This window comes from Haliotis rubra, unplaced genomic scaffold (genome assembly GCF_003918875.1).
Source record: "Haliotis rubra isolate DU_JTF1 unplaced genomic scaffold, ASM391887v1 Scf75, whole genome shotgun sequence".
Classification (NCBI taxonomy): Eukaryota; Metazoa; Mollusca; class Gastropoda; order Lepetellida; family Haliotidae; genus Haliotis; species Haliotis rubra.
Window position 1 is genome coordinate 990,285 of NW_025767468.1, and position 24,848 is coordinate 1,015,132.

Genomic DNA, 24,848 nt, shown 5'->3' on the forward strand with positions numbered 1-24,848 from the left:
AAAAAAATTCTGACTGTGGCACTAGGACGCTTCCGGTAAAATGTGGCTGAAAATGTTATTCTATACTCTATTTGGAAATATAAGGTGAACAGCTGGTTATAATTACATGAGAATATGTCTTTAACAAATATTTTTTTTCTAATTCATTTAGTTGTATCAAAGCGATTTAATTCTTTAAAATAAATAAATAAAAGCCAGAACAGCAATACAATGTACGAGAGCTTCGATGATATTAAGAGCCATTTGAATCAAACAAGAATGGAGTTATCGTTCTTGATAAAAGTAGTTCTGATGTTCATGCGCCAATATGAACTCCTTCCAGAGAGGCACGAGTCGCTATTCAGCTTGTCCCGGAATAACACGAGTTGGTCACGACTGGGAAACCTGGTCACTTTTGCTTCCTGTATCAGCTTATCAATACCACCTCGTATATTATTTCAGAACAGACAGTACTGTAAAAACCAACATCCTGGCGAAAACTGTTGTTTGTGTCTTTAGCAAAGATCAGGACACGCTGAAAAGAAAAAAGGCTGACATTCAGCATCTCTTGTCGTACCAGGCCCAGGTGGGATCGTCAACTGGATCCGAGCCTAGATTTGACATAAGTTGACAATGTCCCATGGAACTATCTTTTCCTGCTTGGAAGTTGAATCCAAAGCAGCGGGGAATCTGGTGACACAGACTGCCGCATTGCGTCGGTGTTTCAACATGTTCTCTGAGCGGCGTCCCTTCAAGACGGAGAGAGGGGTTCTTTGAAAAGAAAGATACGGTGCCTGCGAAAACAGAAGATATACCATTGTTTATTAGTTGGCGGATAATAAGTGCCACGGGAACAAAAAGACATAATTATTGATTTACTCATATAATTACCCAAAGTATATTAGTTGGCTGATAATAAGTGCCGCTGAAGACAAAAAACCGTAATTATTAATATATAATAACCCAAACCCTGATTCGTGCTGATTATGTTTTTTTGTATTCGTGGTATACCGTGGTCGTGGCCGTGGTCGTAGTCGTAGTCGTAGTCGTAGTCGTAGTCGCAGTCGTAGTCGTAGTCGTAGTCGTAGTCGCAGTCGCAGTCGTACTCGCAGTCGCACTCGCACTCGTAGACATATCAGGTTGCCATCACCTCTGGATCTCCTCGCACATTATGCTAGCCGTGATTTTACTCAAATATTCTTTATAGTTGGGCAAAATTCACGTAATTCGGTTATTTGCATGTATATATTAATCGTAACGGAATTTCACTATTCGATCTCATATTGTCGTTTGCGCTTTGTATTACACATCGGTCCATACACGTACTTTGAATAGTTCTTCGAGTTATCCTAGGTTCGAAACAACCGCAAAATGATGACGAAAGAAGGAATGTACCGGGACCAAGCTTTCACTGAGTGACAACCAGAACTTCGACACAACAGTGTTTAACTGCATGAAGGAAACTTCTTTGAGTGGCATTTTAGAAGTTGGGAAGTACAATATAGAACAAACTTTATGGATAACAACTTCTTTTTATTCGTGAGTGCGACGTTTCGATACAGATTCTTGTACCGTTGTCAAGCATAATGGGACATGAAGAAGGGGGAAGTTTATATATACTGGATGTAACAATGTAACAAAGAAAACAACATAATTAAAGTAATTGGCTAGGCAGAAAGCTGATGAAGCCAGAGAGTAGACAAAGGACAGGCGTGGAAGCCAATGATGTACAAATAATAATGAGATGTTTATACAGCAGAGTTTATACAGTGGATTGGGCTTGGTGGATGAGTGCATCATAAGCGGATGGAATGAAGTATCCTTGGTCTCGGTTGATGGTGGGCTTTTGGCGTTTGATGTGGATGGCTTCGGTGAGCTTGCGTTTAGTGAAGTCTGTTTGTTTGTTAGAGAGAATGGTGATGTCAGACCACTCTATTTGATGATTGGGGCTTGCTTTGATGTGGTCGGAAATGGCTGATTTGCTGTTCTTTCACATCAGACCGCTGTTACCAATTCCGACAGCAAATTAGCCATTTCCAACCACATCAAAGCAAGCCCCAATCATCAAATAGAGTGGTCTGACATCACCATTCTCTCTAACAGACAAACAGACTTCACTTCACTATATTATCTCTGCTCGACCAGGCTGGGAACTTGTATGGAGACTTGATACATTATTAATGAGAACTAGGATCATAATTTATTTCATCTAAATAATTCCAGTGTAATGTTTGTAGCAGATAATATTCTATTTTCCCCGTCTGAAGCATAATTATTTTGTTTTTAAATCTCAGTCACCCATTTGACACAAAAGGAACTGCAATCACTTTTAAAAAAATTCCTTGGGACTGGTCATATATTTATAGGGGTCGGTTTGCTGGTTGGAACTGTGTCACATTTTGCTGACAAATAGTATTCTGTTAAATGATGTGGTCTGTTTTAAAATATATTTTGACCTCAAGCGGTGCCTCCGTTTCGCTTGATTCTTCTTCGTCATCTGCACTGAAAGATTGTCTTACGATGTAAAATCGGATCGTATTGATACGGTCTAAAATCCATTTCAGAAATGACACTAGGAACATCTTTTACTGCTTCAGAATCCATGGACACTGTTAAGTTGTGAGGTAAAATCAAAGAGGAAGACATCAGCAACAAACACATATGACGTCATGTTACGTGAAACCCCCTCTGCTCATTAACTGTCGGGTGTTTCCGTAATAGACGGAAATACGAGTACGTTTTTTGTGTATTTATTGCTATTTTACAAACGTTTTGGTCAATTTTAATCACGGAATGTGACTTTTAGAATATCAGTTACAATATATCAAAAGTTTTGTTTTCGTTCGTATTCTCCTTCAATTAAACGTAACTGGTAGGTACGTTTAGAACATCAACCCAGCTGAGACTTACTGTGGCGTGTGTCGAAATCATGCGACGACTCAGTGGCAAAGATCGGTTGTATAGATACCACTTGTACATTTCGTGATGCTTGAGGGACATACGCTATTCATATACAGTCAAACACTGTTGTGTCGAAGTAGAGGTGACGTACGTATTACTTCGTTTTATCCGAGGTTCGAAACATCCGCAAAATGATGACAAAAGAAAGAAATACGACGGGGCCAAGCTTTCACTTCGAGAGAACCGGAAATTCGACACATATAAGTTCGACACAGTAGTATTTGACTGTATTAAGAAGTGATGATAATGAATATTTATGAACGTCGGCTCAATTGAGACTTACTCAGACTTGTGTCGAAATCAAGCGACGACTCAGTTGCATAGATCTCGAGTTCACAGAACTGCAGAGCATCTTTATGGAGCAGCTCATTCTTGTGCAGCCTGAGGTACTGCCCTCTGACTCGCGACCCACAGGGCAGGACCTCCCGGACCCCCGACCCGACTGTCCCGGGGTACACAGCGCACACCTTGGCCACGGCTGTTGGGGTGGTACTTGGGTCCTCAGTGTAAACACTGATTGTGAAATTATGAAGTCTCCATTCTGAAACGAATTAAGAAGAAAGACACACGTCACGAGAACCATATTGATATTACGTCATAACATGGCCACAACACGTCCCTGTTCTGATTATGGTTATATATGGTCGCTGTGTGGAGTTACGTCCCTTAAGCGTGTCAGGCAACTGTGATATCGGGTTCAAATCCCAGGTTCGCCCTGTTTTTGTCTTTTTGCTGCAAGACACAAATGTGGGACGGGATTATATATCAACGCTGAACATGACAAATATGAATTAAACAATTTAGTCTGCATAATTGTCTTCTCGGGCACAGATATTTAAGACGTCGGGACTCAGGAAGACTAGGATTCAGTGTCAGACGTTACGTATGCAGAATGCATTATAAGAGGCGGGGAATTATTTTTCATTTAAAATATTTTTCATTGACGAAAACAATAACTGCAGAATTTAACTGATGGACATTTTAGCATGATAATAGCTGAGACGGTGAGGTAGCCTAGTGGTTAAAGCGTTCGCTCGTCACGACGATTCTCCACACGGGTACAATGTGTGAAGCCCATTTCTGGTGTCCCCGCCGTGACCATACTCACTCACTGATATAAGTTACTTACGATAGTGAGTCAGTAGTGAGTCTGGTTTCTATGCCGCTTTTAGCAATATTCCAGCAATATCAAGGCGGGGAATACCAGAAATGGGCTTCACACATTGTACCCATGTTGGGAATCGAACCCGGGTCTTCGGCGTTAAGAGCGAACGCTTTAACCACTAGGCTACCCCTCCGCCCCTTACTTACGAAAAGCATCCGCTCGATTAGTAACTGCGATAACCTCTACACAATATTGTGATTGGAGGTTAATTTGCCACCACGGAAGAGGGTCTGTTCGAGTGCGCTCTCCATACACGCATGAGTTGCCACTGTATACTGGATTGTCGTTGCCGTCGTTGCCTCGTTCAGGTACACCGCCATAGTCGTTGTGACTTGATGAAACTGGCTTCGACAGGGCAATGTTTTCACTCGCTGCTGTCACTTGAAATTAAATAAAATGATAGATAATATAATGGGCCACATTTACATCAGTTTGAATGTTTGTTGTTTAACGCCACACTCAGCAATTTTCCAGCTTCATGACGGCGGTCTGTAAATAGATGATTCTAGACCAGACAACCCAGTGATTAACATCATGAGTCTCGCTCTACGTTATTGGGATACGAAGGCATGCATCAGCAGAGTCAGCGAGCCTGACCACCCGATCCCTTTAATCGCTTTTTACGACAAGCTGAACACCAATTATTCTAACCCGAATCTTCACCGACCCCATCTACATCAGATATTCCATGGCTGTTTATAGGTTGTATGTAGTACAATGCACAGCCATGGGAAATCCGGGATAGAACTGGACTCTAGGTCTTCACTGCTTGTCGTTTGAAGCGATTTGGATCAAGTAGACACTCTTGGTGAGTTGCTTGACTGCGTGTCATCGCACCCCGGAGGTGATGGACGTCAATCAGCATATGTCCCTCCTTGGACTACCGAGGGTCCTACACAATATGTGTTGTAGGATATTTATGTATTTAAATAATATATATGTACACTTTACTCAATCACTTCAGTCCAGATATGTTCACTCTCTCAATAATTCGTGAATGTATAATTTAGACAAGAGATCTCAGTCAAAAACAATGATGTGTTTTGTAAAACAAAATCGGGCATTCCACGAAGGATAAAGTCAAAAATATCAATATTAATTTATTAAGAGATAAAAACATAATTCATTAAGATTTAACATGTATATTAATACAGTATACTCGTTCTATTTCTCACAAAATATTAATCACTTTGTTCCTTAGAATAATTTATTTATTGATTTTAGTTCAGGCGTTTCTATACGTTTAATGATTTATGCATGTTTGTGAATATATCAATATATTGATATCATACCTTTACACCATGTAGCTGTGTGACTAAGTCGTATACATCACGGCTTTGTATATCTGTGATCTTTTAATCTTGGGAACCAATTAAAAAAATAACAACAAAAAACTGAACTATTTCACTGTTATTGTTGTTTAAAACAGGACTTGGGCCGAAACATACCAATCTATTCCAACGCCATATACACAAGAACCGTTCTGCTGATTTAGGTTAATGCTTCAATATGATTTCAAAGCTATTTTTACACCAAACGGAAATTCTGGCTATCGGTATTCACTGAAGATTATCCAGTCACAGGGGGTCATGAAAAACGTTTACATATAATGAGAGGGTATGGAACAGTGTTGTGGAAAATGTTGGGTGATCGAAATACAATGCCGTTCCTAAGCATTTTTGTGTGAAATGTCAGCAGTGGCAATTTGCAACAATTATGTTATTTCTATGACAATAGGTGGATAAACTGATAAGTTTTGGTGAACCCAAGCCCTGTGTTAGCATTGCACGTGTTCTGGACCTAATAATGACCTTTCGAACACAACAGAGTGTTCGTTTTTGTGATTATTTGACATTGCATCGTAGTTCTGCTGTTGAATCAGAGGCCGCCGAGTGTTGTGTACCATAAACAGGAGTTAAAAGCGGCAAGACAGCGTAGTTATGTTGTGTGGCGTTTTAAGCATCAGTGACAGTAATTTTGATAACATTATCGGGCCGAACCGTAGATGCATTCAGGGTATAGTGGAGATTTTTGCCTATTCCACGTGAGTGAGTTTGGTTTAACGCTGCTTTCAGTCGGTCAGCTTACTGTGGGTGGAAAGCCCAAGTGATTCGGTGTGTGAGTAAGTCAATTAACGTTAGTATTCTGATCAAATTATTTCTGTGCAAAAAGTAACAAAATCATAATTATTGTTAAAATATACCCCTTACCACTAGGTTTATTCCCGGGAAGGCGACTCGTATAAACACAGCAAGTGATGCGTGCAGGGATTATCGCTGTGGTCAAAGTTGGAGAACAAAAGGTGTTTCTTGTGATTACAAGCATCGGGGCAAGTGCAAATATGTAAATGGAAAAGTACACGAAACGCAATATTCCAGAAGTTTATTCCATGTTCGTCACTGCCATTATACAATACATACATGTTTTTCTATAATTGTATAAAATACTTTTAAAAAATATTTAAAATATAAATTTACATGTCACATTTCAGTTCATAAATTACAAAAATACATAAATAACATAAAAACATATACGATACATGCCTATCAAGAAATTTAGTTAAATTACAAATATAATATGTAAAATTCAGGACAGCTTCAACAGATGCGAGGCGGCATCAGCGTAGTGGGAGAGGTCAATGGCATCCGTCTGGAGTTGGTGTTGTATAGCCATCAACTTGCGGTCTATGTCGACATATGTCCTCCTTTTTGGTGGTTGTCGGTTTGTACGGTTTCTGTACAGCTGGTTCTTGATGGTATGGAACGCTGGCATCTTCTCCACCAAAGTTCTATTATGGTCGGTCCACGCACCATCCCTCAGGGCACTCACTCCCGCGTTGTACAGGGACGGCACAGGAGCAAGGGACGTCTTGGCATTCATCTTCAAATCCTCAACGGTCGATCGAACCTTTGCAGAAAAAGAGACGGCAAATAAGTATATAGCTTATGTGAATGCCTCTGCTTACATGAAAAAAAACAGGGTGTAAAAATTGAAATTATCAGGACAAAGGTTTGAGTGTAGAAATGATTTATATAATGCTTCATCAAGGTTCAATAAAGTTTATAGCTGTAGTTTCAACTCACTTGAACAATTGTTTCATCTCGTCATGGTTGTGAGGATCTGGGTGTTTGGTGATGATACCATTCACGGTAGAAACTGTGGACTTACAGTTCTTATCCACGCACTTCCATGATATCCAGTCGTCCTGTTTCCTCTTGCCCACTCGGTACATAAAACCATCCATACAAAGGTATCTACCACCCCTCGATGTTGGTATGTACATGTGACATATCTGCTGATTTGCCATGGTTGTACTGTCCACTAACATTGTACAGCATTTATACCCAGTGTATGAATTAACTCACTGGTACTTCCAATCACAAGTAGTAATTAGCCATAGGATTTTACAGCATTTACTGAGATGATTTTTCATAACAGATATTTCTTTTTACATGTAAAGAGTGATTTAAATTATAACATATTTGGTCTGATTATAAAGGAAGCCTGTATATACATTGATCCTCTTTTTCTAAAATATTTTCATTTAATAATATAATAAAACTCATCACCCACATCATTCATACAACATACCTTACATTTTCTTTCATTTATTGGAATGGTATTCCATCGTCCTTTTCAACTGGTAAATGGTGGGATGAAGTACGAAATTGGAGAAAGGGGATAACTTTGTTATCTACCTAATTCACCATAAAGCATATACAGTGGGGTACATTTCTTTACAGGTAATAAATTTCTCATAAAACATATACGTACATTTTCAATCTGTTTTCATGAACATATTCCCACATTTCACAACGGTACACGTCTAACTAATCGGAGTGAATCGTGTCAGTGGGTAACACTAAGTTGTAATCACAGTCACGCCTGATTGATTTGTCAGATAATTGGCATGTCTGACAAATGGGATGTCTAACTTATGAGAACATTGTCCCAACGCTAGGTGAGACATTCGAGCCAGGTTATTAGCAAGAGCCACTGAAGCGTGAGCCTTTGTTCTAGGGCTATAGTCCTTCCCATTCCCAGTATGACTACTCATGAGAATAATTACATAAACATATAACGGAATATATATATATATACACAATTATAACTGTACCAGGTTCATACAATATATATTCAGCTAATTACATAGATAGATAGATATATCATATACACTACATAGTAACTGAATTAAGAAGTATAATTGACAACTCAATGAAACTCTGGTACTTTAATATCTGGAGTCAGCATTCCATCTTCATTATCTTTACACAAATTGTTTCGCCACACAGCCTGCTGCACGAACACATTCAAAGGGGGACGTCTGTTGTTTCTGGAGCTGATCCTGCAAACAGCGGGGGCGAGCATCCATCTCTCTGTACATCCTCTTCGTGGGTGGTGCAGGAGCTCCATGATCCCGCTGGGCAATCCGTCTCCTGTTCGTTGCCTCGATGCTCTTGATGGCATCGATGACTTCAAAGGTGTTAGGGTGACTGTGCCTGATGCTCTGGTTGAGTGAGTCATCGTCAACCCCCACACTCACAACATAGTCCTTGAATGCGTCACAGCTTCGGATGTCTAGTGCATGGTTCATGGGCTCCAACCAGGTGTCTTGGACAAATTCAAGAGGTAAAAAGGGAAGGGCTACAGCAGATCTAAACAGGTCAGAAAAGTCATCATTCTCTTTGTACGCTATCACAAGCCCTAGGTCCTGGGTCTAGCGCCACAAGCACTGCGTGTAATGAAAGTAACACCCTCTCACAGATGTTTTAGCCTTGCGAACAGGGTACTCAAAGTCCACCTGGATAGTCAATGGTTGAAGAGGTCTGCCAGTGTTTTGTTGAACAGCATCCTTCAGCACACAAAACAGTCTACAGTAAGTTGCTCGCTGACGATAAGGCATAAGGCAGAAAGCTAAGGGTATCATAGTATTGCCAATCAGAGAGTGAATCACGTACAACTGAAGCCAAAGTCTTGGACACGAATAGAAAGTTCCATCCATGAAGAGGACATCAGCCTGCTGTAACGTTGAGAGTGATTCATCCGTGGAAAACTCTAGTAGCAACTTGTCACCGTCTCCGTCTTCAACAGCAAGAAAGTGACGTCCATCAGATGTAGTAGTCCGGGTGACATCTCTACGATGTTCAGGCAATGCAGGAGTGGTCTTCCTTCTGTGTCTATACAATGATGACTTTACACTGGACCGAGGTTGTGTAACAGCAGCATCATCAACGGGCAGTTGGCCGAGCTCTTCATTGTACATTTGGGGCATTGGAGTTGACTCATCCCTGGCTCTTTTTCTCAATGTGCTCATGAGTCGAACTGTGGCTGGATTGTCGAGCCCGTGATTGTGCTCTCCGGTAACTGTTCTGATGAAATCTCCAGTTGTTGACAAGTTGCCTCTACATCTAGGAATCACACACTTCCAGTAGTCAGCCACGCTACCAGACTTGTTCAGCTAATACCGAAATCCTGCATGCAGCACTTGTCGGGCTTCTCTCTGTGATACAACGAACTCTGCTCTCTGAACACCAGCAATAGCTAACCCAAAATCTGATGATGATGATGATTTAGGGTTTAACGTCGGCTTTTAGCTGTGCCCAATGTCGCCGACGGGGTAGGTGGGAGATAAGATAGTAATAAATAGGTTTAAAATAAGGAGTAAACCACCGTACCCAAAACAAAAAAATGTAATTTTTAGAGTAAAATTGATATTTTATACTTATCCTGACTCATGCTCTTTTGCTTGTCTTCTTCTTCTTGCGAACATAGTGGAACACTTGTATCTCCTTAATTGAAGCTCCCTTCAATGTAAAATCACTAATTGGTACTCACCAAGAGTTGCCTCCCTTGCCCTTTGCGCGGGAACAGGTGTCGCCACCCTCTGGCCTCATGCTTCACTCTCTCCTGATTTTGCGAGCCCAACACTTGAATTTACAGGGAAATCCAAAGTGTTATGTGGGGAGGATGGGAGGGCTTACCTCATGAGTCAGGATAAGTATAAAATATCAATTTTACTCTAAAAATTACATATTTTTCCTTATCCTGACTCATGCTCTTTTGCTTGTAGAATCCTACGGAAACGGAGGTGGGAAAAACAGAATACTTTGGATTTATAGAATTAGTGATTTATATAGATATAACTGTAATAACCCCTTACGGGAACTTCATAAAGGCATAGACTTAGGATATTTCCTCTATTATAAGCCATAGGTTATATTTTGCCATACTGGGGTATTTACAATAATAATATACTGTGATATTATCAAATAACAATATCAAAGCGACTCTGATAGAGAAGCTATACAACTGAACATAATCATCAGTAAAAGCTTAAGGGTGAGTAGACCTAAGCTAAGTATATACATAGTGCTAGAACTCCGTAGAGTTATAAGCTAGATAATGCATGTATCAATTATGCATATTAATCTCGTAAGACTATGTGTTAACGTTTACGAGGGACTGTCAACTGCTGTGCGAGGACCAAGGGACCGAAATGGTGAATACCTGAGACGTCCTCGGTGGTGATATCTCTCAGATAGTGATTAGCAAACACCATGTTAGATTTCCAAAAGCATCCTTCCATAATTGTATTCAATGAACAGTTACCGTGTTGGGCGAGAGTGGAAGCCAATGCCCTGATCTCATGGGGATTTGATGCTGTTGGAGGGTCCACTCCTGCTGCCTTGTAGGCGCGAAGTATGACAGTTCTTATCCATATAGATATGGTGGTACGAGAGACTTCTGTCTGAGTTGTTGCCGACAAGGGGATGAATAATCGTTTGAGAAATCTTCGCCTTGTTTTGGAACGTCGTAAATAGATTTTGAGAGCTCTGACTGGGCATAGAGATAAGTCCAGTGTATCTTGAGATCCGAGAATCGAGGATAGTGCAGGGATACCGAATAACCTGTCTGGTTGACCTGGTAGTTGATTTTTGGCGATGAAATCCCATCTTAGTCCCAGGTGTGCTGTGTTTTGATTGTCATCAAACTGTATCCTCTCATAATCTAGTGCGTGAATTTCTGACATCCTGGCTGCTGTGGCTAGAGATAACAGGAAAAGCGTTTTCTGTGAGAGAAATTCAAAACTGTCGATTCCAACGGTTCATAAGCCTCACTTGTGAGGTGTTGTAGCACTTTATTCAGATCCCAAGCTGGGGCGTGGAACTTCCGCTTTTGGTCCTCCAATCGGAAAGCACGTAGTAAGGCCAGTAACTCTGGAGTTTTAGTCAATTTGACACCCGTTCTCATAGTAATCACCGAACTAAGCGCGGCAAGATATGTTGACAATGTCGAGCCTTTTAAATGTTTGTTTTGCCGTAAGTAACACAAATAATCTGCCACTTGTGGATGAGTAGCATCTCTCGCTGTAAATCCCTTATTTGCTTGTCTGATTTTCTGTAACACTTGAGGTATTATTGCTGGCGGCGGAAACGCGTACGCATTGAGGCCTTCCCAGGATATGCTTAGAGCGTCCGTTGCCCATGCTTGTGGGTCTGGGACTGGTGACACGAATGTCGGTAGCTGATTGTTGAAGCGTGTGGCGAATAGATCTACTAGCGGAGCTCCTATTTGCTTGATTATCTGTGCAAATATTTCTGTATTGAGCATCCATTCTGTCGGTGACGGTTGATGTGGCCGAGAGAGTGCGTCTGCTAGTACATTCTTGGCTCCGGGAATGTGACATGCTCTGACATGTAGGTTTAGATCGTGGATTAGATCGAACAGTTGAAAGCTTAAAGTCAATAGGTTCAGTGATCTCGTTGAGCCTTGTTTGTTCACATAGAACGCCACTGTCGAGTTGTCGGTATGAATCATTAGGTGCGCATTCTGTAGAATGGTGCTCCAATGAAGTATGGCGTTGATTACAGCTTTCATCTCTAACATGTTTATATGGAGCTTGCTTTCTTGCTGATTCCATAACCCTGATGCCGTCCGGTTGGCGAGATGAGCTCCCCAACCTTGGAGCGACGCGTCTACATATAGATGGGTTTTGAATTCCTGCTCTGCTAAACAAATACCTTCGCAGACATTCGACCTCCTGGTCCACCATAGTAGATGAGGTCTGAGATGTTTCGGTAGACTGAATGGTTGTAGGTCGTCGAGATGTGCATTGATGAAGACCTGTAACGGGCGTAACTGTAATCTGCCTCTGACTGTCATGTCGTGATAAATCGAATGCCTAGGAACTGCAGATCTTGCGATGGTACTAGGTCCAACTTGAGTAAGTTTACTAACCATCCTAGCTGTGTTAGTAGCTTTATGATGTAGTTTAACTGTAGTTTGAGACGCTGTGGATCTTGATCTACTTGTATCCCGTCGTCGAGGTAGAACGCACTGCGTAGCCCTAGACGATGTAGATAGGTGACAATAGGTTTCGTTATCCTCGTGAATAGCCAGGGGGCTGATGATATTCCCGAATGGGAGTACTTTCCATTGGTAATGTAGCCCGTCTAGTGTAAATCGTAGGTATTTCCTGGATTCGGGATGTATCGGAATGTGTAGATATGCGTTTTGCAGATCTATACTGGCCATGTAATCCATGGGGCGAATCAACTGCCGTAACTGAGGTAGGTGTATCATGGGAAACTTTGGCGGTTTGCGTAGATAATTCCTGTTGAAAAAGCTCATGTTGTAAATGAGTCTGTATTTCTCCTTGGAGTTTTTCTTGGGTACTAGGAAAACTGGGGAGTAGAAGCCTGGTTCGATGTTTACTTGATCTAGTACTTCTATGGCCTGCTTGGTTAGGAGTGATGTAACAGCCTCTCTTAACTTTGGTAGTTGTTGTGCCTGTAAGTCGAACTTGTGAGAGTTGACTGTCAGCGGAGGCGTGGCCTGTAGTGGGATACGAAATCCGTGTTGAAGAATGTTGGAGACATATGGGTCTTGTAACATTCCCCAGTTCTCCCAGTGTAGTTGGAGGCGTCCACCCACTTGTGACGGTTGTACTGGAACGGCTGGGGGTGGAAGACTCCAGTCGTTCCGAACCTGTCTTTCAGCGTTTATAGTTGCGAGAACCTCTGGGTGTCCTGCCTCTTCCTGACCCTCCTCTATAGTTGCCATATGGGCGACGAAAAGAATCTTTTCCCCTGGCGCTGGCTATCTTCCTATCCCGTGCTTTCTGTAGTCCCGAGAACTTAGATCTCCCTGAGTATCTTTGTGAAGTCTGCCTGATGACGCTGGCTAGCGTGTCCATCGACTTGATCATAAGGACTTCTCTGGAGTCCTTAGTGACTTCCTTGGAGACTTTGTCTATTCCTCCGTCAAAGATGGATGGGGAAGACCACGGGGCTGTATAGAGTGGAGCTGTAAAGTTCTCACCCCAGCTGCAGGAAGCGAGGAGGCCTTGACGACGAGCTAAGGTCAGCGCTGCTGAGACAGATGTGAGATGATCTGTTAGGAACTGCTGGTCCTTCTTTTGCATCAGTAGGGCCGAGTAGATCATCCTATCATCTTCAGAGGTCGTATTACGAAATCTGGTGATAAGTGTCTCATTGATCGTTCTAGATCTATTTAGGCCAAAAAACATGCGTCTCGTCATGGTTTCTATCTGCACCAGCTTGCGATCGTCAATCTTGTAGTTCTTGTTCTTAACATCGCTGATCAGCTTGTAGTTGTCATCGATGTCTTGTGCCTTGAGGAAGGGGTCCATATTGTGCGTGGAGAACTTCTTGGCGTGAAAGTTCGGCAGATGTGGTGTCTGCACTTTCGTGGCTTTATGGAAGGCTGTATCTAGATTCTGTGGCACCGCAGCAATCGGGTCGATCGGAGGTAGGGTGACGACGTCTGCATCGTCTTCCTTCATCAGGTATGTCTGCGCTGAGTTGCCACTCTTGGACGGTGAAGATAGATCTAGGTTGTTTACCATCCAATATCTTATCTCAGCGTCTGAGAAAATGATGCCTCCATCATCTTCTGTTCCAGCATCGGTGATGAGAGGTTGATGCTCTTCTGATGGTGAACTGTGTGCTGCTATCTCTATGTCGGGTGACGCTTGGGGAGACCTGACTGTAGACTTGTGTGCAGACTTGTGTGGTGACCTGCGAGGTGATCGACGTGGTGATGTACGCGGAGATCGGCGTGGTGAACGGTGTGGAGATCGTCTAGGTGATCTGCGTCTATGGGATGACCTTCTCAGAGATCTGCGAGGAGAATGTTGATAGCTTCGCGAAGCTCTTGAGTAGTCCCTCGATGTCCTTCTGGACGATGACGATCTGCGTGACGGCCTTCGTGAAGCTTCCTCTGCGTCCGGACCTGGGGAGCGGCGCCTTGACCTCCGTGACGGCTTCCGTGAGGTCTGGTGGTCTGAGTCCGCATCTGAGGATGAGGCCGAGGACGGTGACGATCTCTCCCGCCTTTGCGAAGGCCTTCGCGAAGGCTGTACATCTGGGTCCTTTGTCGAGGTGGTCTGTGACTTCCTTCTCGAAGGCTGCTTCGTCGTGGCTGCTACGCTGACTGGGGGTGCCTCTAGGGTGTCGTCTGCGTTGCTCAGGCCCTGGGCTGGCTGCTTCTCCCGTCTGTAGTGGCCCTCCATCATGATCTGCCGCAACAGCTCGTCTGGGATGGTCTGCGACGAAGTAGTCGGTGCCCTCTCTGCGATGATAGCGGCTGGGCCCTCAGGGAAGTCGTCTGACATCAGTGTAGAGACATCAGGCTGCATGGCGATCTCTGCTGATGTCACTGTAGCTGTCACCGGCCGCTTCTTGTGGCGTACGTCAGGGATGATGATCGGCTGATCATCGTAGAGGCCCAGTTCGGCGGCTGGAACGATCTCGGCTGAGAAAGTTCTTGACGACTTCGTAGACTTTCCCTTGGAGGTAGACGCTGCCCTGGGGGTCCGAAGTCTGCGTTGAGAAGACGTCGAGGCCCTCTTGGACTTTGGCTGCGATGACGGGACGTCTGGGGAGGCAGGACGCTTCTTAGAGGTGGCGGACTGCATCCCACGCCCCTCTTCCGACGGGGTCTCTAGCGGAACACCAGACGGGAGGGGGTCGATCGACAGCAGCTGACTGGATGGGGAATCCGATGTATCGGCCATGTCTAACCCTTGTTTGCGTGACCTATCTGCGGTACGTCTCAAGACGCAAAGATATTTATGAAAAGCAGAATTAGATAGATTAATGCAGTAACTGCAACGTGAATCAAACGCACAAGGCGTAGCACAACTAGGGCATAATACATGCGGGTCAGCAACAGAAAAACGTAAACTGCAAATAGTACAGATTTTCATCAACGTAATACTAGCTGAACAATCACGAACTCACGTGAATAAACAGTAGAAATACGATTAATTATCAATCCAAATTAATGAAGGATACTAGCTATACCTCTATAGTAACCTATAAGAGGTAACTAACTAAGAAAAACCAAAGGATATAGTGTGTAAGGAGACACAGGCGCTCTCACATCATGCTCACTGGGCGAAGAAGGAGAGAGTGAAGCATGAGGCCAGAGGGTGGCGACACCTGTTCCCGCGCAAAGGGCAAGGGAGGCAACTCTTGGTGAGTACCAATTAGTGATTTTACATTGAAGGGAGCTTCAATTAAGGAGATACAAGTGTTCCACTATGTTCGCAAGAAGAAGAAGACAAGCAAAAGAGCATGAGTCAGGATAAGGAAAAATAATATAAATGCTGCGGCATTAACCTAAGTGGAATTTTGAAGTAAAAAACTTTAAAAACATGAGAAAAAATAAATAAAAAGCCGATATTATGAAGGGAAAGGGAAAGAAAAGAAAAACCGTTACACTTGAGTTTATTAGTGATAGGAGATAGAGTTATAACTAAATAGTAATGATGAAAATGTTGGGCCTACGGTGGGGGAGGAGATTATAAGGAAGTATAGCATAGTGGGGCATGAAGGTGAATGCAGGTAAGCTGCATAATTAGTATAAGGGGATTTAATAAAGAAAAATGGGTTAAGTTGGTGGGGGGTGGGGATGGGGGGTGAGGTGGGAGCGGAGAAGGCTGTGGGTAGGGGTCCGTGGCTGCTTGGTGAAGATTGCAGGTAAGCTGGCTGTTTGGGAGGTTCTAAATTTTATGGAGTAGGTTAGAGTTTTGTAGGAAAGTGGCTATGGCATGGAAGATATTGGGCGGATTGTGGGGGTTGAGAAGGAGGTGTATGTTATTGTGGTATTTCGTGGGAATGTTGCTGTGTAATTCCTTAATGTTTGTTTGTTGCAGCTGGCAATGTGTGAATATGTGGTTTATGTCTTCCTGGGTGTTGCAATGTGTGCATAGTCCATCAGGGTGTCTGTTTTGTTTATAGAGTGTGTAATTTAAGTTTGTGATGCCTGTGATTAGTCTGGTTATTGCTGTGTCTATATTTTTGATATTTGAATATGTGGGGATTTTTTTTATTGGAGATTTAATAATGGAGGTGACCCAGGTTGATTTGTTTGTGTTGATGTTGTGTTGGAAGCTTGTATTTGATATGTTAATTTTAATCAGTTTTTTTATTTCTGATTTGGATGTGTGGAAATTGAGATTTGGTGATATATGGGATGTGGCGAGTTTGGCTGCGGTGTCTGCGGTGTCGTTTCCTGTGATGTTTGAGTGGCTGGGTATCCATGTGAATGTGATATTTTTGTTTGAGCGTGCGAGTGAGTCTGTTTGGATTACTATATTGTGTATGAGGTCTGGACGAGATTTAGAGTGCATGTTGTGAAGTTGTTTGATAGAATTGAGTGAATCAGTTAAGATGAGGAAGTTTGTTTGGGGAAGGGTGGGTATTAGGTGAAGTGCAGTGAGGATGGCAGTGAGTTCAGCAGTGTTTATTGTGGTGTAGTTGGTATAGTGGAAATTAGTTGTGATGGGAGGGGTTTGTTGAACATGTATGCCTAGGCCTGTGGTTTTGTTTGCGTTGATTGATGCATCTGTATATATGTGAGTGTGGGTGGGGTAGTTTGTATTTATGTAGTTGTTTGTGATATTAGTTATGGTGGTTTGATGGGTGTCTTTAGGTAGTTGTTTGAGGATTGTGTCAAGAGACATGTCTGTGGTGGGTGGGGGTTTGTCGTGAATGTAGCTTGTAATGGGAGGTGTGTGTTGAATGGTGTTTAGCTGTTGTGCATGTAGCAGACTGTATAAGTGAGTAAGGCATGATGCTTTAAATGGGTTTGATTTGAACTTTTTAAGTGTAGATTTCTTAATGTTTTTATATTTGTTTGTGATTAGTTTAAATATGGGATTGTGTTGGGCCCCAGCCCAGTAAGTGAAGTGTGGTTTGGTTTTATTCTTTGTGTGATTGAAGAGGTGCCTGTGAGTAGAAGTAATGTGTTAAGAGAGGTACCACTCCTCGCGCCGAGAGCTAATTTGAGGGCTTTAAATTGAATGGAATTAAGTTTTGAAGATTATGGGAGGAGAGGTTGTGGAGAATCAGGGCAGCGTAGTCCACTCTCGATAATATGAGAGTTTTATATATGTTGATGAGGGTATGTTTGTCGGCACCCCAGTTTGTGCCGCTGATGGCTCGCATTAAGTTTAGATCTTTTTGACATGAATTGACCAAGTTATTAATGTGGGGTGTCCATGTCAGATGGCGGTCGAAAGTTACTCCTAGAAATCTGGCTTCTTTTTAATTCAATTTCTTGGTTATTTAGGTGAAGTTTGGGGTATAATTTTGCATATACTGTGTTTTGAATAATATGCCCACGGTTTTTTTAACGTTGATGTGAAACCCCCAATTTTGGGCCCAGTTTTGAATGGAATTTAGCATTTTTTGAATTTTGAATGATGCCTGTTTAACTGAGGTGGAGGAGGTCCAAAATGAAATATCGTCTGCAAATTTGGCAGTTGTGATTTCTGGCCATTTATCTGGAAAAATGTCATTAATCATGAAGTTGAATAAAGTTGGGGATAATATGCTCCCCTGGGGGGTTCCATTTTCTAGGGGGTATGGGTCCGAGATGGTGTTGTGAGATTTGATTGTTATTTGTCTGTCGTTTAGGAAAGAGTGAATGAAATTTAAAATTCGACCGTGAATGGCATGTTTTTGAAGTTTTTGTAGTAGGCCGTTGTGCCAAACCATGTCGAATGCCTCGCTGAAACCAATAAAAATGGCCATAGTATATTCTTTCTGAGCTTGTGCTACTTTGATATCTTGTTCTAAATGTAAAATGTGGTCTAAAGTTTGTCGATTTGGAGTAAAGCCGCTCTGGTCCTCCTTAAGTAAGTTGTTGGTTAGAATAAGGTGTTTGAGCCTGTTGTTAACAATTGTTTCTAGGGTTTTACAGAGGTGGGAGGTAAGAGAGATGGGCCGGTATGAGTCAGGCTCGCTGTTGGGTTTTCCTGGTTTGAGGATTGGTACCACTCTGGCTGTTTTCCAAGTGTTGGGGATAGTTCCTGTGGTCCAGATATGGTTAAAGAGGGTGAGTGTGAGGTTATGCATGTTGGGGGGTAGTTTGTTTAGTATTGTGTATGTAATGGTATCTGGACCTGGGGCTGAGGCTGATTGTTTGTTTTTTAGGGCGGATTTGAGTTCATGTATGTTGATAATTTTATTTATGGGTTGGTCTGTGTGAGGAGGTTGTGGGGTGTAGGGGGTGGTGGTTTTTAATAGTGTTTTGGAAGGTGGGTGGGTAGTTGGTGGAGCTGCTTGTAGCCGAGAAGTGGGCAGCAAATGCATTTGCTTTATCTTTGTTTGTGGTTAGGTCTGGAAAGTTGGGTGAAATGGTTCTTTTAGAAATGCCCTTTATGGCTTTAAATTTATTCCACATAGTCCTGGGATTTCGATGAGATTGCCTGAGGGTAGAACAGAATTTCCTCCAATGGGTGATTTTTGCTGCCTTGATAATTTGTTTAGTTTTGTTACGTAGTTGTTTAGCTAAATGTAATTTTGAACGGCCCCTTTCGAGGTGGAAGATATTTCTGCGTGAATGGACACACATACAGAATCCTGAAGAGAAGACTGACTGACTGACTGACTGAGTTTGGTTTTACGCCGCTTTTAGCAATATTCCAGCAACATCACGGCGGGGGACACCAGAAATGGGCTTCACACATTGTACCCATGTGGGGATTCGAACCCGGGTCTTCGGCGTGACGAGCCAACGCTTAAACCATTAGGCTACCCCATCGCCCCCTCCCCCTCACTCTCACGCTGACGCAAGTGAACTTGTGATTTCACAGCAGTTAGTAGTTTCAATATCCATTACACTGTCACGCTCGGACTGTTGCAAGCGCATTACTCTTCAGGCATTGCACCGCCGTGATGTTGCTGGAATATTGCTAAAAGCGGCGTAAAACCAAACTCAGTCAGTCAGGCATTGCAAAGCCGGCGAGTGGTAGTTGTTGAAATATTTTACTAGCGCTTCCTTCAGCTAGACCAGAGTTACCTCCCTTAGACCACAACTACAACTTTTACCATGACCCGGAACGTTCATTCATTGACAATCTTTAAAAGTTGCCTAACACCTCTACTGCAGTGTATTTTAATTTTGCGTAGCGCTATGGGGTTGCTGGCACATAACAGGTCTACTGTATTATTATTAACATTAGTATTAGCTCTGTGCCAAACATTACATTGTTATACTATTGATCTGCATTAGATGCCGTTACATGTAGGTGACAAGTCGTGATTCACATTTAACTGTCAGTAAACACAACTCTTGTGTCACAATCAGGGTGGTCATATATGATAGCATATAGTGTTCTCTCTAAATACATTTTCTGCTTTGAAATAGAAATGTAATGAATATATATGTTTTGGTCCTTGGACATAAAATGGTAATGAATGGAAACTTGATTTCGTCAATATATGGCTGAAATAATGCCGATGTGACGTAATACCAAACTATCTAAATACTCAATTCCTTTATGTAGTCACAAGGCATATATTCATAAGATGGATATAGACAAAACCAAGTAAGATATCACGTTGAGAATTAAATATCCTCTTGTCAAACACAAGAAAGATCACATCTCTGTAATCGACAATAACACAACGTTAGCCGCATATCAAAGAGGAGTGGACACAAACAGCCACGCCCCCTCTGTAGTTAAAGACTTTATAATTCGTATAAACTAAATGATCAGGGAAGAATGATTCGATATTGCCTTTCGGACAATTATTCCATATCTCCAATAAGCGGAAGATTTGGTGCTTAGACAAATTATTTGTTACTTCAATATCGTCCAGCTTGTGTTTTAACCCGCTGACGTTCCAGCTCAGAACTTGACAGCTCCTCGTCATTGTCAATTACATCTAGCGTTGAAATTCACACCGTCTCCCATACCTGCACGTGGACCACGCTTTGCAGTGGTAGTCTCTTTTTAGGAGATGTCTGTTCTCCCGCGTGAGCGCACATCTGTAATGAACTACCTGAGGGAAGTTGATCTGTATCATAAATTGTAACTGTGTAATGTGACTAACAAATTGCCAGCTTTTAAATATAGTGCTATGACATTTTCTGTTTGTAAATGACAATGTACTGAATAGATGTTTTTGAAATAAAACTCATTTTGAATGTACTTACAATGTCTACTAATGCAGACTTGTTCTCGTCACTATATGGCTGGAATAATGCCGATATGACGAAAAGCCCAACTCAACTCAACTTATAGGAGATATCATGAGGGGGAAATAAAGCAGGCAAAGTGACGCCAAGGCATCCCCCATGCACATGTTGAGATGTAGATACAGCATGCGCTTGGTATAGATCCAACATGCCTTGGGTATTAGTTATGAACATGTGATTGCATACTTACCTATGATTTGTCCAGTGCTACCCATGCTGTCACGGTGAATAAACGTGTACAACTCGTCTGCGTTTGTGGGGATTCGATACGAAACAGCGCGAGTGTGTGTTTGAAGGAGCGGCCATCCTTCAGACTGTCGCATGCTTTGCAAGCGGCCATAATCGTCCTCGCACTTTCCTTCAGACTGTCGCATGCTTCGCACGGGTAATCTGCCGTGTCGTAAATGTGTGAGAAACTTTGAAACATTCGCCAATGTATCCCTGGGCCGTCGGCGATATAAAGAAGTTCCTATTTTATTCAATCTGTCCAAACTTTGGGGTTTTGAGTGTAAGTATTATTTATGATGACTGGTACGTTGTTGGAAGCCTTTTTGCGTGATTTCTGGTGTGGTGTGCCTCGAGTTGTGGGTGAGTTTGTTTGGTACTCTTTTTCTTTCATTTGGGGCTCGTCTCAAATAGTTTTTTTCCCTTTAAGCTACCATACGCTGTGTTCACATGGATAATGTTGCACAGATGTTTTGATCAGCAACTTTGATGGCGCTCTTTAGAAGTGACATCAATAAATGAATAAGTTAAGTTCTCAAAACGTTTCAAATGTTGTATGTGCTAAGTTTGGTTTGTCACAAAATCGCAAAGAAGCCCGTGGTAGTTTTTGAAGACAACTTTTGCCAAGAAGTAGCGTCCAATATCGCGGCCATCATATCCACATAGCCACATTTGACGACGCCCCTGTGTAGGAAGGTGCATAGACACCAAGTATGCAAAGTTTGAATGCCGTAGCTCTTGTAGTTTCAGTGCAGCACATTTTGGGAGTAAAGTAGTAGGGATTTTGCTGAAAAACACCAGCAAAAACTTCAATCCAAAATAGCGGCCAAACGGTGCATTTTAGCGACTCGACCGGTCCAGGCGAAATTGTAGACATTTTGATTGCGCATCTGCTCAAGACATTTGGTAGTCATTGGATGAGTAGTTTTGCAGATATTTGCTGTTGAAATTGAATTTTTGTAATTAATCTTGAATTATCTGCCCTTTGCCATTGGGCATAGAACCTTGGGATTTTTGCAGAAACAACTTCAGCACTGTGGACACCATGATAAGAACAGTAGGTCTTCCAGACTGTCGTCTGAAGACCTAATGATCACAAGATCCCCTATTCACTTGGCGTCTAATCAGTATAGGTATTAACTTGAGGTACATTGAATATATATGTAGTGGTGATAATCACTGGGAGCGGTTACTTTTAGAAATGAACTGGTGTAATGAGTTGAGAATGTTACTATTAGAGTTATCGTTCAGATAATCGTTTTTCAAGTGAACGTTATATTCTCAGTCTTACCAGCAATTATGTACACGATTCTGTTTTCTTATAAACGATAGGATTTCGTTATTGATCCATGCCAGATCGTTGGTTCTAATTGGTACGGTTTTATCAATGTATCTCACTTTAAAGCAAATTTCACTAATTGAGCATTTCCTAATCATGACCATTTTGTTGATACAGACTATGTCTCAACACACATATATGAAAAAAGTAAAGAAATTCAAATAATACCATATCAATATATCCAAATTTCACTAATATCACTAATTGGGCATTTTGTTGATTCAGACTAATAATAGTTACTTTTCCCATGACTTTTTTGTTGTTTTTGAATTAGTTTATGCAAATAACTGGAGAACAGGATGGTTTTTTTTACTGAAGATGAAGGTGAAATATTATTTATGAAACTGAGTATAAACAAAGTATATAACTGGAGAACAGGATGTTTTATAATAGTTATTTTTCCGATGACTTTTTATCAATGACTTTTTTCCTATGACTTTTTTTCCGATCACCCTTCTAGATGGCTACCTGTATGCCTAGAACAAGGTGAAAGGAGAAAATTATGATCTTCAAGTTACTTTCTAATAAGTGTTATCTGTGCACTGACAAACATATGATGTAAAATAATATGGTGCTTGGTCTCATATGTTTGATACAGGTATATGTATATAAATTATTGTTTTTTATGAATTGATAAAACTATAGTTAATACCTAATGTTGTCTTTTTATCCGGGCACATACCATTATTGTCAAGGGTTCAGCTTAATTAAGCCTTATGCAACCAACCATAAAATTGGTTGTCTTTTGGGAGGTCTGTCTTTTGGGAAGATACCCCCTATGTCATGCATAAAGCAATCCTGTTTAATACGCATTAGTTCAGTCTTGGGAGACGTTACATAATCTGTTCTAACTTCTTCCCCACCCTTTACCTAACACCCCACGAGTAAGGGTATGATACTGACTTTCTGACATGCATACAGAACTCAAGACAGCACAGGGAATTAAGACATCGTGTTCCACTGGGTAACCCGTACGCCTGAGGTATATATTTATTTATTTATGTGCTCTAATTAAGATATTAAGGTGGCTTTGGGTCATGCATAAAAAAATCATGTTTAACACGTATTAGGACGTTCTTGTGAGACGTTCCAATAATCTGACCTAACATCTTCCCTCAACCTTTTACATCAACACCCCATGTGAACGTTACAAAATCTAATAATGACGATAAAGAAAATTCTTTCCTTCATACAGGAAATATAACTTGATTTCTCAATTAGGCCAATGGTCCTCATTCGACAGAGAACCAAAATTCTTTGCGTCATTGCGTTTTTAATGAAACATACTTCTGAAAACCCGATGGATGGTAAAGAACCAACATTCTTTGCGTCATTGTGTTTTTAATGAAACATACTTCTGAAAACCCGATGGATGGTTAAGAACCAACATTCTTTGCGTCATTGTGTTTTTAATGAAACATACTTCTGAAAACCCGGTGGATGGTTAAGAACCAACATTCTTTGTGTCATTGTGTTATTAATGAAAACACTTCTGAAAACCCGGTGGATGGTTAAGAACCAACATTCTTTGCGTCATTGCGTTTTTAATGAAAACACTTCTGAAAACCCGATGGTTGGTTAAGAACCAACATTCTTTGCATCATTGTGTCTTTAATGAAAGATACTTCTGAAAACCCGATGGATGATTAAGAACCAACATTCCATGCGTCATTGTGTTATTAATGAAATATACTTCTGAAAACACGGTGGATGGTTAAGAACCAACATTCTTTGCGTCATTGCGTTTTGAATGAAACATACTTCTGAAAACCCGATGGATGGTTAAGACTCATAACCATTAATTCTTCCATGGGAATATCCCCGAATTCAAAGCAGAAAAGTGTCTTGATTCCTGATAATAAAAACTTTTAACAAAGTCCCTTGCCAGTTTTCAACAGATTTTGCTGTCTATATGTCAGATAGTTCTACCTGATCGTAAACATGTTTTTGTCTAATGGAAACTTACCTGCAGAAACCAGGCATTCCAAAGTCAGCAAATATATCCACAGGTCATGTTTTACGTTATCAGCCATGACACGAATGATTATGCGTGTTGTAACACATACGCAACTTGATGCAATGCACAAACAAGCCCGTTGCCTCCCGTGCCTTGCAGGTGAAGACAAGAACGTCTTTCAAGGACAATGTGAAGACTTGATGTTCTCTTGGGAATTGTTGCTTGGTGTCTGTATTGGTTCATGATTTATTCGTAGGTGATGATGCTACAGCTTGTGAGTCTGAAGAAAAAACGGACAAGCCTCAGAGCCTTTATCAGAGTGTTTGTGTAGTGGCGACGCTTTTAATGTATTAAAAGAATACTAGAAAATTGCAATTATTTGCTGGGTGAACGATAAAGTCATCAGAAACATGTACCTAATTTTTTAATTCAAAAATATGTTTATTTATGTTTTACTCTTAAAAATAGTTTGTGTTATCATTGTGCATATTCCGGGGGAACTCACGCGATTTGCCGCTCTTGACGTCATATAAAACTTAGAGTCCGCCATATTGCCAAAGACTAAGCGTTACAGTAATAAAAATGGTGTTGATTCCTTTGTTTTTGTGAAAAGTACGAAGGTGTAATGCCTTGTCTGCGGACGCACGGCATCATCGAACAGTGGAAAGAGACACCATTTCTTCCGTTTCCCAAGTGAAAAGACAGAT

General features: G+C 41.6%; 1 protein-coding gene across 1 annotated transcript; it reads right to left on the reverse strand.

The window, feature by feature from the left end:
• Positions 1-175: 175 nt before the first annotated feature.
• On the reverse strand, positions 176-24,274 carry LOC124260091 (fucolectin-1-like). Its single transcript, XM_046694340.1, has 4 exons — positions 24,151-24,274; positions 4,252-4,485; positions 3,224-3,481; positions 176-773 (listed from the first exon to the last, which is right to left on the reverse strand). The coding sequence occupies exons 1-4, from the start codon at positions 24,215-24,217 to the stop codon at positions 538-540; spliced, it is 795 nt and encodes a 264-aa protein (XP_046550296.1). The 5' UTR covers positions 24,218-24,274; the 3' UTR covers positions 176-537.
• Between the last annotated feature and the right edge of the window lie 574 nt (positions 24,275-24,848).

What these genes read in the sequence shown, in the direction of transcription:
- LOC124260091 (XM_046694340.1), bottom strand. Translation starts at nt 24,217, where the DNA reads ATGGCTGATAACGTAAAACATGACCTGTGGATATATTTGCTGACTTTG. An exon ending in TAATCGAGCGGATGCTTTTC is followed by an intron (nt 3,482 to 4,251) that starts GTAAGTAAGGGG and finishes AATTCGTTTCAG; the next exon opens with AATGGAGACTTCATAATTTC. An exon ending in TGATTTCGACACAAGTCTGA is followed by an intron (nt 774 to 3,223) that starts GTAAGTCTCAAT and finishes CTGTTTTCGCAG; the next exon opens with GCACCGTATCTTTCTTTTCA.